Source organism: Ascaphus truei, chromosome 1 (assembly GCF_040206685.1).
Source record: "Ascaphus truei isolate aAscTru1 chromosome 1, aAscTru1.hap1, whole genome shotgun sequence".
Lineage (NCBI taxonomy): Eukaryota > Metazoa > Chordata > Amphibia > Anura > Ascaphidae > Ascaphus > Ascaphus truei.
This window is the reverse complement of record NC_134483.1, coordinates 442896001-442909660: the sequence shown is the minus strand read 5'-3', so window position 1 is coordinate 442909660 and position 13660 is coordinate 442896001. Positions and strand designations below refer to the sequence as shown.

General features: G+C 43.1%; 1 protein-coding gene across 2 annotated transcripts in view; it reads right to left on the bottom strand.

The window, feature by feature from the left end:
• Positions 1 to 13660, bottom strand: part of PRDM5 (PR/SET domain 5) — a 191684-nt gene that overhangs the window by 160114 nt on the left and 17910 nt on the right. For both annotated transcript variants that reach the window (XM_075616179.1, XM_075616189.1), the window contains exon 4: positions 598 to 775. In XM_075616179.1, coding sequence (XP_075472294.1) covers positions 598 to 775 — 178 coding nt within the window. The remainder of the gene's footprint in view (positions 1 to 597; positions 776 to 13660) is intronic.

Sequence of the window (13660 nt, the reverse complement as noted above, 5' to 3'; positions counted from 1 at the left end):
TTTACCCTTATTTTTTATTTTGTTTTGTGCGTGCCCTGTTTCTGACTTCAAATTATATATATATATATATATATATATATATATATATATATATATATATAAATATATATATATATATATAAATATAATGGCACTGAGATTGAAGCAGGGTAACCTGGTTCAATTCCCAGTGTCTGCTCCTTGTGACCTTGGGCAAGTCACTTTATCTCTGTGTGCCTCAGGCACAAAACAAAACATAGATTGTAAGCTTCACGGGGCAGGGACCTGTGCCTGCAAAATGTCTCTGTAAAGCGCTACGTAAAACTAGCAGCTATACAAAAATATGCTATTAATATATATATATCAAAATCTAATTGTATGTAATATTAGGGATGACAGTCACAAGATCAAATTTAAGAAAATTACCAGTTATGTTTCAGTAACTTAGACATAGACGGAACCACTTTATAACACAACTGCATTTTACAGATGTTATGCTTCTTTTCAAAAAGAATGAACTAGAATCAAACAATTATAACTCTATATGTCTCACTAACATATTCTGCAAAATGCTAGATTTTATGATAAAGTAGGAACTAGCAACATTGCACATAGCACCTTTTTCCCCAGGTTGTTGGGTCTCTTTTGTGCTGTCGTCATCTTCTTTGTTGACTACATTTACAATTTCTTCATTTTCTTCTTCAGCTTCCTCCATGTCACTGTCCAGGTAGCCAATAAGTAATTCTGTATCGGTTTCTATATCATCAATAGCCAGATAGAATATGTTCTCTCCCTCCTGAACGCCCCACAAAACGAAAAACAAAAGATTAGAACAAGTAAACGCCTAGAAGAAGAATGTATCAACATTTACCAAACCATTCCAAACATTTTTCTAACAGCCCTTTGAAGTACACCACTCAACAGCACTTTTAGGCACTGGTGTGAAAAATACACATATTACTTCATCACAACTACATCATTTCCATTGCGTGATCAAATGTAGCCTATACCTTAGGCCATGTGAAAAAAAAACATTTCAAGAGCTCAAATGTAAGCTAAATACTTAAATGAAGAATCAAAACAATAGAAATTGTTTCACATTTATATATCCTTTTATAGCAATACAATTTTTTTAATATATATATATATATATATATATATATATATACACACATAATATAATGATACACGGTGCTTTATTGGTGACGGTACTGTCTGGTACTCAGTACCAGCACCGGTTTCCCCTGCTAGAGGTTTTTCCCTTCTTGAAAAGGGGGCGATCCATCACTCCACAGCCAATCCCTCCCCGCCTCTGCCTGTTACCCCGTCCCCCACACGACTGAGCTCTACAGAGCAGCTCCAAACAGACCTGAGCAGTGCTATCCCACCCAGGTATCATTCTTAGAGGGGGAAGTATGGTATTGTGTGTCTTTATTTATATAGCGGCATTAATGTACATAGCGCTTCACAGTAGTAATACTGTGACAATCATATAAATAATAAATAATACAAATAACAGATCATGGGAATAAGTGCTTCAGACATAAAAGTAACATTTTGGAAGAGGAGTCCCTGCTCCGAGGAGCTTACAATCTAATTGGTAGGTAGGAAGAACATAAAGAGACAGTAGGAGGGAATTCTGGTAAGTGCGTCTGGGGGGGCCAAGCTTTATGTATCATGTGTCTAGTATTATCCGCATGTAGTCTAGTATTATCCACACACGAAGTGTGTGTATGTGTGTCTCTGTCTGTGTGTCTCTCTGTCTGTGTATGTGTCTCTGTGAGTCTGTGTGTGTATCTGTGTCTATCTGTCTGTGTGTGCATTTCTGTGTGTGTGTGTCTGTCTGTGTGTGCATGTGTCTTCTCTCTGGGAACGCTCCCTTACGTTCCCCCCTGCAAAAAGCTTTCAATAATGTGCATGTAGGTATGTATGTTGTGATACCATCACCGTCCTATAGGGGCTGGAACAGTGCAGTAAGTGTGCTTTCCAGTCCACAGAGAGTTAATTCCTCAAAGAGTTGCTGGCAGCAGCTGCTAACTAATGGAGTTAATCAGCCTGGTCTGAGTGAACACGGAAGTGGTTTAAAAGACATACTGAAAGCTGCTATGCTGAGAGACTATTTTCCCTAGAGAAGGGGGGGATAGAAGTGCTCCCCAGCTGCGGAAGCTGGTATAGAGGACCTACAGAGGAGTTTATCTGGGCTCAACGTGGGGCTGAGTTCCCCTAAGGATGACAAGGCCGTGCTGAAGCAGGGACGTATGCTCCAAAAAGACTAAGATAAGCAAAACCCTTATTATTGTGTGCAGAGACTGTGTCGTTTGTTGCATATGCTAGGGCATGTTTTGGCTTGGGAACCAGCTTAGCTGTCCAGGCAGTTAGTGAGGGCGAAAGCTATGGTGTAGTTAGCTTTCCCTAAAGGGAATAGGTGTTATTTTTATGTATTGTTTTGATTTAAAGGAACGGTGGGATTGTTAGCATATGATTTAATCCCTGTAAATAAACCCCACGTAAGAGAAGTACGATGTTTCCTGCCTTTATCTGGGACTAAAAGATGCAACAACGTGGTGGGGGCATCACAATGTATAGAAACAGACTATGACAAAGGTGATAGATTTTTAGTTTAATATACATAGCTTTACAGTTATTAACAGTAAACCTCCCCATTAGTAATGGAGTTTATAAAGAAGATGCTATTGGAAGAATAATAGGCATTCCTTTATTTTTTGAGGCTTGTAATGTCTGTATTAATAGAGTGTGGCAGTAGAGAACAGAAAAGTTGAGACATACTGTATGTGTCATGCTGCCTGCGGCACCTCTTTTTGTACAAAAAAAGCACTGTATAAAGTTGATGCAGGGTGAATACTGTCCAGGTGTCAGCAAAGCAGCACATCAGATTTGAAATAACAGGTGAAATTTATTGCTCAACGTTTTGGCTCTCAATGGAGACTTTATCAAGAGCACCTGTGGATTTTGGAGTGCATGTCTTGTTTTTTCATATACTTGTATCTATACCTCCCCCTCTGCCTATTTTATATTCCTATTTTATCATCACGATGAAGCTGTTTTGGATTTGTGATGTCATGCATGATGTTCACTTGATACCCAATTCAACATAATTTAGAACTGATGCATTCATCTGCATGTTTTATATATATTCCAAAACTATCATATACGTTTTGATAATCCCAAATCAATCAAACTTTTGCTATGGAGTGCCCTGTTTTCCCTTTTTACCTAATAATATTTCTTAATTAATCCCAATCCCGTAAAATCTCCAGGGCAGGCATTTCCTTTCCTATTGTCTGATTTTATTTGTGTAGCGCTGTTTCCCCCACCCTACGGGAGATGTGGCAGCTACAGAATGTATGTGGTGCTTTACCTGCGGCTCACAGGAGGCCTGAACCTCCGCTGCTAGGAGCCAGGGGTGTACCTGGATCGTCCGGTGACAGCGCCTCCACCTGTGAGGGATCCTGACAGCGCCGGATAACCGATTCACAGGATCCAATGCAATAAGTACACACAGCCTATATAATAACAGGTTTACTGACATGCAAATGGTACTACTATACAACATATAACTCAGGCCTCGCACGGCCTTACCCACACACCGTACCCGAATGTCCAAACACTTAGTCCGCACCTCGGTGAGTGTCCCCAACGTACTGAGGTGCCCTGGGCACCTAACCAACCTTGTGTCCAAAGTAGCCAACCCACCTGGGAGTGTATGACAGCGCTGCCCACAGTGTGTATAGTTGGTGCACTTGTTGAAGGTTGTGATACCTGCCAGGTGCTTCGGCATCCGGTACCACCAGCTGATGATAAAACAATCTGATCCAGCGCCGTCGTCGTCCGTGATGGCATCCGCCTCCACATCGGGTGGTATCCAGCTGGAGGGTCCCACCGTGAAGATAGTCTCTAGACCTTGTGGTGGTGGTCTGTCCCAAACCACAGGCCGCCAGTGCTGTGCAGCGTCGTTGCTGTGTCCTTGATACTGATCAGCTAATGGGGCAGTGTCCCTGTCTAAGGCACCTGTCCCTGTAGCAGCCACAAGCTTATAGGGGAGTCTGGGCCTGGCTGGGGCTTATCGTGGGGTCTCTGGCCTAGTGCAGGGGTCTATGGGGTTTTTGAGGAATTTTCCTTACAGAAATACTTCAAGTCAGTGACATTTGCATGGATTGCATGGATTGCTCGCTTCAGGTTCAGCCACAACATATTGATGGGGTTTAGGACCAGAAATTGACAAGGCCATTCTAAAACACAGAATTTATTGTCCTGGAGACATTCTTTGTAGATTTGCTTGCATGTTTAGGTTAATTGTCTTGCTGCATGACCCACATTTGTTTCAGCTTCAGCTCACAGACACATGGCCTGATATTCTCCTCTAGAATCTTCTGATACAATGCCGAATTCATGCTTGTGTCAATGATGGCAAGCCGTCCAGGACCTGAGGCAGCCGCAAACCATCACACTTCCATCACTATGCTTGACAGCTGGGATGAAGTTCTTCTGTTTGAACACAGCGTTTGGTATTTGCCATACAGAATGTTTCTCATTGAGGCCAAAAAGTTCTACCTTTGACTCGTCTGTCCAGAGAACATTGTTCCAGAAATCTTGTGGATAATCAATGTGCTCTTTGGTGAACTTAAGATGGGTAGCAATGTTCTTTTTAGAGAGCAGTGGTTTTCTGCCATCTATCCTTCCATGAACACACAAACAATTAGTGTTAGGACCTGCTTACTGGTCATGTTGTGACGTGGCTTGCAGGCTTATGATGTTTTGGCCAAAGGGTTGAACTAAATGACCCTTATTCACGAGAATATTGAAGTATTTTACGACGTATTTTGTCACATTGGATGTAGCATTGGGCATTTCTGTCTTTTGTTGTATACATTTGGCCACGCTCAGTAGTTCTCCTTTTGACACTAATATATATATAGAAAATATATATATATCCATGGCTGGTCCAGGGCCATATTTTCTGCCTCCTGTAACGTAATTCCTAGTAGCCAGGCAGTGTCCAGCTATCCTGTTGGTTTTACCCACCTCATGCAGCCTCTTTAAGTGGCAGGGATGGAGGTAAACTGGGTCTGTGTACAGTCAATCGGTGCAGACCTTGTGCCCTCCCCCTCTGTACTGGAGAGGAGGTATTCTAAATTATAGGCAGTTCTAGTTCCTCCCGGCTGGGAGTGAGACATGCTGTCAGCCCCTTAGGGGGTTGAGGGGAATAGATCTACTGTAATAGACTGCAAGGCCTCAATTGAGAGAAGCCAGGTACCATCCAGTGGCTTGGGACTTATCCTGAAAACCTATGCATACGCTGTAATAATAGCTGCAGTGGCTGCCTCAATAAAGGATCCTGTTTTATATACCTCTGCCTATTGCTGTCTATTGGGTAGAGGTGTGAGAGAAGACTGTCATGGTGGGGACTGTCTCCAGTACACCTGGAACCCGCCATGACTGCAGGCACTGACACCATGAGAAGCACCTGAAAGATCACAAAAAGCCTGTCATGATTCCCCTTACCATCACGGACGCCCATCTCTCCTGTACCCTCACAGGTATTTAGCACCATGACACCTGTAGTAATTATAAGATCTCCCGGGGGGGTGGGGGGGAGAGAAGCAGCGTTTTTATATATAACAAAAAAAGAAAGAAAAGCGCCCAATCCTAGTGCATTAATGCTTAAAAATTAAATTTAATATTTTCCAAAGCTCACAATTTAAAACTCACAAACAAAAAATGGGAAATAGGCATGTTATGAGATATATACTCATGCCCCAATCCGGGAACTGGAACTCCATAGTATACCTGAAGCCCAGGTATAGGGGGCTTTATATTATATTCAATAGTACACAATATCACCGGACATATAAGCGCAGTCTTTTTGTGTGTGTGTGTGTGTGTGTGTGTGTGTGTATGTTTTGAGCTTGTTGCCCATCCTCCCAGGGTTTAAGCCACCCCACATTTTAAGGTAGCAGGTTTTTTCATGTTTCTGTGTTGGACAGACCCACTGCGGTCATTCTCCCTCCAGCAGATGTAAATGAGCATTTTCACAGTTAGTTTGGACGTGCTTACTGGCCGTGACGTGACTGGCGGGCTTATAACATTTTGGTCAAAGGGTTTAACTAAGTGACCCTTACTCTTGAGAATATTTAAGTATTTTACTACATATTTTGTCACATTGGATGTAGCATTGGGCATTTCTATATTTTGTTGTATCCTTCCAGGAACAGAATTCTTGCTCAGCCTTTTTCTGACAGTTGAGTCAACAACACTCACATTAGCCAATGCGAGCGTGACCTGCAGATCCTTGGATGTTACTCTTGGGTTCCTTGTGACTTCCTTGATGATTTGCCGGTTTGTCCTTGGAGAGATTTTGGTAGGATGACCGCTCCTGGGAAGAGTAACTGAGGTCTTGAACTTTCTCCATTTGTAGACTATCTGTCTGACAGTGGATTGCTGGAGCCCCAAATCCTTAGAAATGGGTTTGTAAACATTTCTAGACTGACGAGCATCAACCACTGCTTTTCTGAGGTCCTCAGAGATTTGTTGTGATTGTGGCATGACGCGTTTCCACACAACTGTATGGTGAAGACCAAACTCACAAAGTTTCTGATCTTTATATAGGGTTGGGCCTCCCAAACGCACACCTGAAGGTCTATCTAATTATTTAAACACTGATTCTAATTAATCACTTACTTTTGCACATACCCGACTCTTAATTACTGTTTGCCTAATTCATACATTTTGTTTCAAAATACATGGAATTGGTTAATATAAACCCTATTGGATATTTAAGAAAATACTGGTTTTGATTCAAAAAGGTTATCATGGATAAACTATGGAATTTCCAACATTATTATTGGGGTTCACAAACTTTTTCTAACCACTGTCGATGATTTTTGAGGCACTTTCATAAATATATTCCTGTCATCATGCAAAATTTCCTGGTTTAAATCAACCTCCCATTTCTGCATGTAAGGATGATCAAGGGATTCCCCTCTGATATAAAGTCTTGGTGTAGTGTAGAAATTAAACCTTTCCAATACCTTCTCTGTCTAGATAACTGTTCAATATGTGTTACCTCAGAAGATTCTACAGAGGGTGAAAGTTTATTAACGAAATGTCTTATCTGTAGGTGTTTAAACAGATCTGACCTTGGCATATTGTATTTTAAGCATATCTCCTCAAATTGTAATGCCTCCCTACCGATATCAAATTACTAATCTCCACAATTCAATTATTATCCCATTTACCCATTTACTATATCCTTTTGATTCCCAACCTGGGGGGAAATTTGGGTTATTAATTAGTGGTGTCATTTTTGAAAGCCAGGAAAGCAACTTATATTTTTGGTTTGCTGTCTTGCAAATCTTGATTGTGAAGTTAACTAAACTTTATTGGAGCTGATAGGGTCCTGCTATCTTTTTCTTATCCCAGCAGTGAAAGTAGTGACTGGTGCTTATTATAGTATTTTTCGATATCCACCCAGCTGTATTAATTTGGAGCTGAGCTCCAATAATATCTGTCGAATATGTGCTGCCATATAATATAGTTTCATGTCTGAAATTGCCAGTACTCCCCCCTTCTTTGAGGTCAGTAGAATTGACCTATCTACTCTGGCCGCCTACCCTGCCAAATAAAATTTAAATATTCTTTTCTGGATATCCTTCAACTCTCCCTGTGGGACCACCACTGGAAGGGTTTGGAAGTAATACAATAATCTTGGAAGGATATTCATTTTTACAGAATTTATGTAGGCTAGCCAAGATATATAGTATTTATCCCACATCTGGAGATCTTTTTTGATCTGGGTAAATAAAGTTCAATAATTAACTTTGTACAGTAATTTGTCGTTTTTAGCTATCTTTACTCCTAGTCATTTTGGATGGCTTCTTTCCTTTAATACTTATAATTCAGTTGTAATAACGTTACTTCCTGTGCTTCTAGGGTCAGGTTTAGAGCTTCTGATTTGTCATTATTAATTTTATACCCAGATAGTTTCCCGGAGTCAGAAACTCTTCTTCCCTAGCCGAATAACTTGAATATATGAATTTAGCATAATCCGGACTACTCGAGGCTCAGTTGTGAGTGTAAAGAGTAGGGGGGTTATGGGGTATCCATGTCTAATTCCGTCAGTTATTCTCACTTCTTCAGCATTCTCTGCAGGCAGCTTTAGAGGAGCTCTTGTTTTTTTATATAGGACTCGCACTCCATCAAGGAATAGGCCAGTAAAGCCAAAGTATCCATTGTACAGTTTAAGAAGCTCCAGTTAATTCTATTGAATGCTTTCTCTACATCAAGGCTTAATGATATTGCTTTTGTTTGGGTTGACTGTATGTGCTCTATTATATTTTTCATTCTCCTAGTATCTGTGGCGTGTCACACACTAATAAAGTCCACCTGATCGATGTGTATTGTATTAAGCATCGTAGTATCTGTTATCTAATATTTTGCTATAAATTTTAAGATCTGTGATGTATAACTGTGGCCGAGTCCCTTTATGCCGTCGGTGCGGGGCAAGAGCTGCCCAGAGCCGCTGGAGCTCCCTGCCGGATCGAGTGTGGCGGTGGCCATTTTGTTCTCGCGTGTGCGCAGTAGGATGCCTCACGCATGTGCAGACAGCCAGCAGTGCAGTGGCCATCTTAGGAGGCTCCACCAAACTTGTAGTGCGGGACTAAAAGTCCCAGGATCTTCTGGGGGGAGGGAAACCCACATGGAGCGCCCCAGTCAATAGGGATCGAGCAGAGCAGGGACACAGGATATCCTCCGCAGCAGAGGACGTGCGCCAGTCGGAAGAAGGAGGGCAATCAAAGAGGTAGTGTCCGGGGAGCAGTGTTTCCCTGGACTAGGCCTAGGTTTGCCCCGTAGGCACGGAGTCACAACCAGCTGAGTGTTGTAGGGAAGGCCCCCCGATAGCGACGCTTCCCCATTATTACTTAATGTGTTCATGCACCGGTGATCGGACGGCCACGCGGTGCGCTGCGGCCTGTGACCAGGTCAGGGCCCTATAGACATTGTGTGAGACCCTCCAGCTGGAGCTTGCACTTTACAAGGCGGATTAGACGCGTAAGGAGTGTGGGGATTATTGGAGGCCCCACGTGGTGGGACCGGACTGATCCTTTGATTCATCCAGCGGTACCTGGGTACAGGAGTGCCCAGGGAGGTATATATGAGTGCACCAACGGTTCACAGGGGTATCGCTACCTCACACTTGGTTCACAGGGGTATCGCTACCTCACACTTGGGTGGGACTGACATTTGGAAGGACACCAGGGCTATTGGTGCCACTGCACCCTCAGTATGTTGGGGCATTGGGCTATACTGTGGGCATTGCACTGGGATACTGTTATTGTTATTGTATTGTATGTGTATACAGCTAGCATCCGTTATATACCTGTGTGTATTATTTGCTACTGTACGGTTTCCTGTGCAGGGTTATCCCGCCAACGCCGGGATCCCCATGGGTGGAGGCGCTGCACTATAGGAGAAAGAGCTCATCCCAGGCTCCTGGTGGCAGAGGCTTAGGCCTCCTGTGAGCAACAGGTATAGCAGCACGCGTAGTCTCCCACGTAGTTTCCCTTAGGGACAGGAAAAGGGGGCTACATAGGGATATTGGCCTATAAATTCCACAATTTAGGGCTATATTTGATTTAGAAATTTGTTCAGGGATGCCATCCCCTTTTAAAAAAGGAATTATAAAGCTAACAGGTGAGGGGACAATTATTTCATATATTTCTCTTCATAGATATTGGATACCCAATCCAGGCTCAGGGCTTTAGATCATTTCAGTGCCTTTACTTCTTCCATTAATTCAATGTTAGTTATGTTTGTGTTTAAACTACACAATTCTTCTCTAGTCAACCTGGTGAGATTATAGATCTCCAGATATTCAGAGTTTTTTTTTCTTTCTTGGAGGCTTGTTATCGTATTCTGGTGAATTTAAATTATATAGTTCTGTGTAGAATTTAAAAAATTCCCTCACAATCTACTTAAAATTGTGACTGACCTCTCCGTTTTCTAGTTTTATAGCATTCATTTGCATTCTGGATCTTAATCTCTTCAATTTATCTGTTAGTATGCGGTCAGCCTTATTCCCTTTATCGTTTAAAAGCTGTTTAGTCCTCCTAAGAGTTATCTCAGTTTCTTCCATCTGGATCTCTCCAAGATCTCTTCCAGCTGACATTAATGATTAATATATTTTTTTAGATGGCTTATTTTTGTGCTTCCGTTCTAATGATACAATTCTTTCTGTTTCGTCTTTGCCAATTTAGTTGTAGTTCTTTTTTTTATGAGTGGTGATTGAGATTATTGTTCCCTTGATTGTGACTTTATGTGCTTCCTAACAGGGAAGTTGGGGAGTCCACAGAACCCACTTTTAATGTAAATTATTCTTCTAGTGCCCTGCTAATCTTAATTTCTATCTCAGGGTGGTTTAGTAAGGAGTCATTTAATCTCCACTGTGGGTTCCATGCCTTCATAAATGGGGTTAAAAATGTCACATCTAAGGTGGTGTGGCCAGGACTCGGAGCTGAGCGGTCACAAGTCAGCTCAGCTCCACAGAAGCAAGAAAATCTTAGACAGTAAAACACCTTAAAAAGCTACATTTTCAGCTCTTAGGAGGGAGACTAGCTCACCAAATCCCAAGGCACCCTGCAATCTGAATCTGGGACCCTCCGGCGATCGGATCGCGGCGACAGTCTGGAAGGGACAGTCTGGACAGTCACAACAGCTCCGGAGACCCCCAAGATGGCCGCCGGACACATGCGGTCGGGCTGAACCGAGCACTCCGGGTGCTGCTAAGTGACCCGGCGCTAGCGGGAAGACTCCGACAAGGCAGAGCGTCCTCAGACCTACAGCGAGGCTCGGACGGACCCCTGGACCGTCACAGGTGAGAGCTGTAAGCGAGCGGGAGCCAGGAGACTCTGAGCCAGAATAGTGGCTATCACTGCAAAGTGGCTGAGTTGTCACAATTGGTGGATAATGCAGGCGGTCTAAAAGGTGTAGCATTTAAAGGTCTGTAGGTTTGTAAATGCAAAAAAAACCACATGGGTTTTTAAAATGGCTGCTCAGCAGGAGTAAGACTGCTACAGAGACACCTTGGAGAGGTATGAACGCATAAACTTAAGTCTTATTATTATTTGTGTAGTGTGTAATGTTAAATCAGAGACGGAAATTTTCTGGGCACCTGGTCCCTTGGGCACCTAAAATTTAATCCCTGACACCTGTTTTTTGGGATGCCACTGTGCCACAGCCGCTCCCAGCACACCCAATCCAGCTTTACTAGCGAGACATCAAAGCAGGAATGGGTGCTGACGGCAGCTGTGACTCACAGGTTATTCAGAGCTACTCCACTCACTGAGTAGTGTCAGGACTGGTTAATGAACAGAGAGGGGTTACCGAGGTGCACGATGGCTTGGGGAGAGATGCAGAGTGTATCAGCACTGTGCCCACCCTTGAACTCCGTGAGGTCTATGAGGGAGGGGGGAGGAATGAGTGTCAGCGAAGGAGGGGGGAGGAGTGAGTGTCAGCGAAGGAGGGGGGAGGAGTGAGTGTCAGTGAAGGACAGGGGAGGAGTGAGTGTCAGTGAAGGAGGGGGGAGGAGTGAGTGTCAGTGAAGGAGGGCACCCTCAGTGAGAGAGTGTCAGTGAGAGAGTGTGTCATTGAGGGAGGGGGGAGGAGTGAGAAGTAAGCTTTGTTTCAATGAATGAGGGAGGAGTGAAAGTGTCAGTGAGGGAAGGGGGAAGAAGGAGAGAGAGAGAGAGTGTCAGTGAAGGTGGGGGGGGAGGATTTAAAAGTGAGGTCCGTTTCAATGAGGGATGGGTAGGAGTGAGAGAAAGTATCAGTTAGGGATGGAGAGGTGGGAGAGAGTGTCAGTGACAGAGGAGGAAGAGAGCGTCAATGAGGGAGGGAAGGAGGGAAGAGTAGGGAGAGTGTGGGATCAGAAAGAGTGTGGAGAGTGGGATTAGTGTGTCTGTCAAGAGTGTGTGTCAAAGACTCACACAGATACACGGAGCCATAATTGAGTGGACTGAGGTAGGGAGGAGAGACTTGAACAGCAGCACAATGTGCCAACCCATCTGTCCCAAAAAATAAATAATTTCCTAAAAATTCTATCTGGCTATAAAACATTTTTGTCCACCCCTGTGTAAAATTACATAAATATGCTGCAAGTGTTAATTAAACCCAACTAAAAAGCACAGGCGTTATTAAGATATATTTATTTTTCTCCTTTTACAAATCTCCTCTAAATCAAATGTGCAGTTCATCAATTAAATTGTAGACTGATGTGATAAAGCATTAACAGAACGACTGTAGTCATACATATAAAGCACTAAGAATTGTTTGGGTCTACTTGCATTTGTCTTTTAAACCAACAAAAAATTGACATATGATTTTGACGCAATTATAACGTACCATGTGTGCTCTACAGACAACCTCAAACTCCACATTAAATTCCATCCCATGGCCTTTTTTTTTTTTGTGAAAGAAAAATTGGTTTTCTACATTGGCGCACAGAGACGCACGCACTCATTTGATATTCTTCTGTGCGTCTGTGTTACCACAAAATCACTGATAGCAACACTTCATACTTAGCAAGGATTCGCACCACTTTTGCCACTGTAAGCCGTCATGCAAACATCTCCCCCATTATGAATAATGGACAGAAGGCCTATTTATCAACACGTCCTGGCTGAAAAACTAGCGCACTAGATCTAAGGCCGTGTTCAGGGTGGCTGCTACACTTGCGTGCGCGCGTCCGTCGCAATTTCAGGTTGTTCGGTGGGAGTGTTCAAACTGAAAACTCCACCGGCGGTAAAGTGCAGCGTTGACGCTGCTATATTTTGACGCTACAACCAGAAATGATATTTGGGGCTTCAGTCACGTCATGTGAGCTGGTTCAGCGAACCAGCTCCGTGACACGTTCGCCCCGCCCCCTCCCCCCCCCCCCCGCCACGCCCCCAAACGCCGCGACCCGACTCCTGCAGCCTGAACACAGATCGCTGGGATGCAGCAGCATGCAGGGGAGTCGCGCGCACCGACGCGCGCGTCCGTAGCAGCCACCCTGAACTCGACCTAACAAGGAAAGGGATTGCTATTGGAAACAAATTTATTTACGCTTTCGATAAATCTAAATTTGTTTGGGCCAGTTGTACCCCAATCTTGTGTCCATTGGACTTTGATAAATAGTCCCAAAGATGTCAACCCTGGATAGTAGATTAGAGAAAACTATGATGGCTTCTCCAACAAATGTCCAATTACTATATAAACATTTTTTTTTATGTAAAGAAGCTCAAAGACAAAGATTGAAGCAGCTGTCTGTTTCTAAATTGGCGTATCACATTGGATTTTCTGCTGTAATAAAGCTATAAGCCTTGGATGACACCCAAAGGAGCAGGAGTAAAATCATGCCTACCAAAAAGGTCTTTGAGGTGCCATCATAAAATCCTAACGTTTATCTGATTAGTGTTCCGTTCAGATCATTGAAATTTCTCTCTGGTGTAATGCAGCTATTTTGTGGGAAGCATTATAATGCAATGACATGATAATGGGTTTCAGTTCTTTAATTAACACAATCAATGAGGCATACGCAACATTCTTGTAACAATTTGGTACGTTTGCAATATATCAACAAAGAACAATATAAGATTCTGTAAACTTAGTGCAAGCAACCTTACGA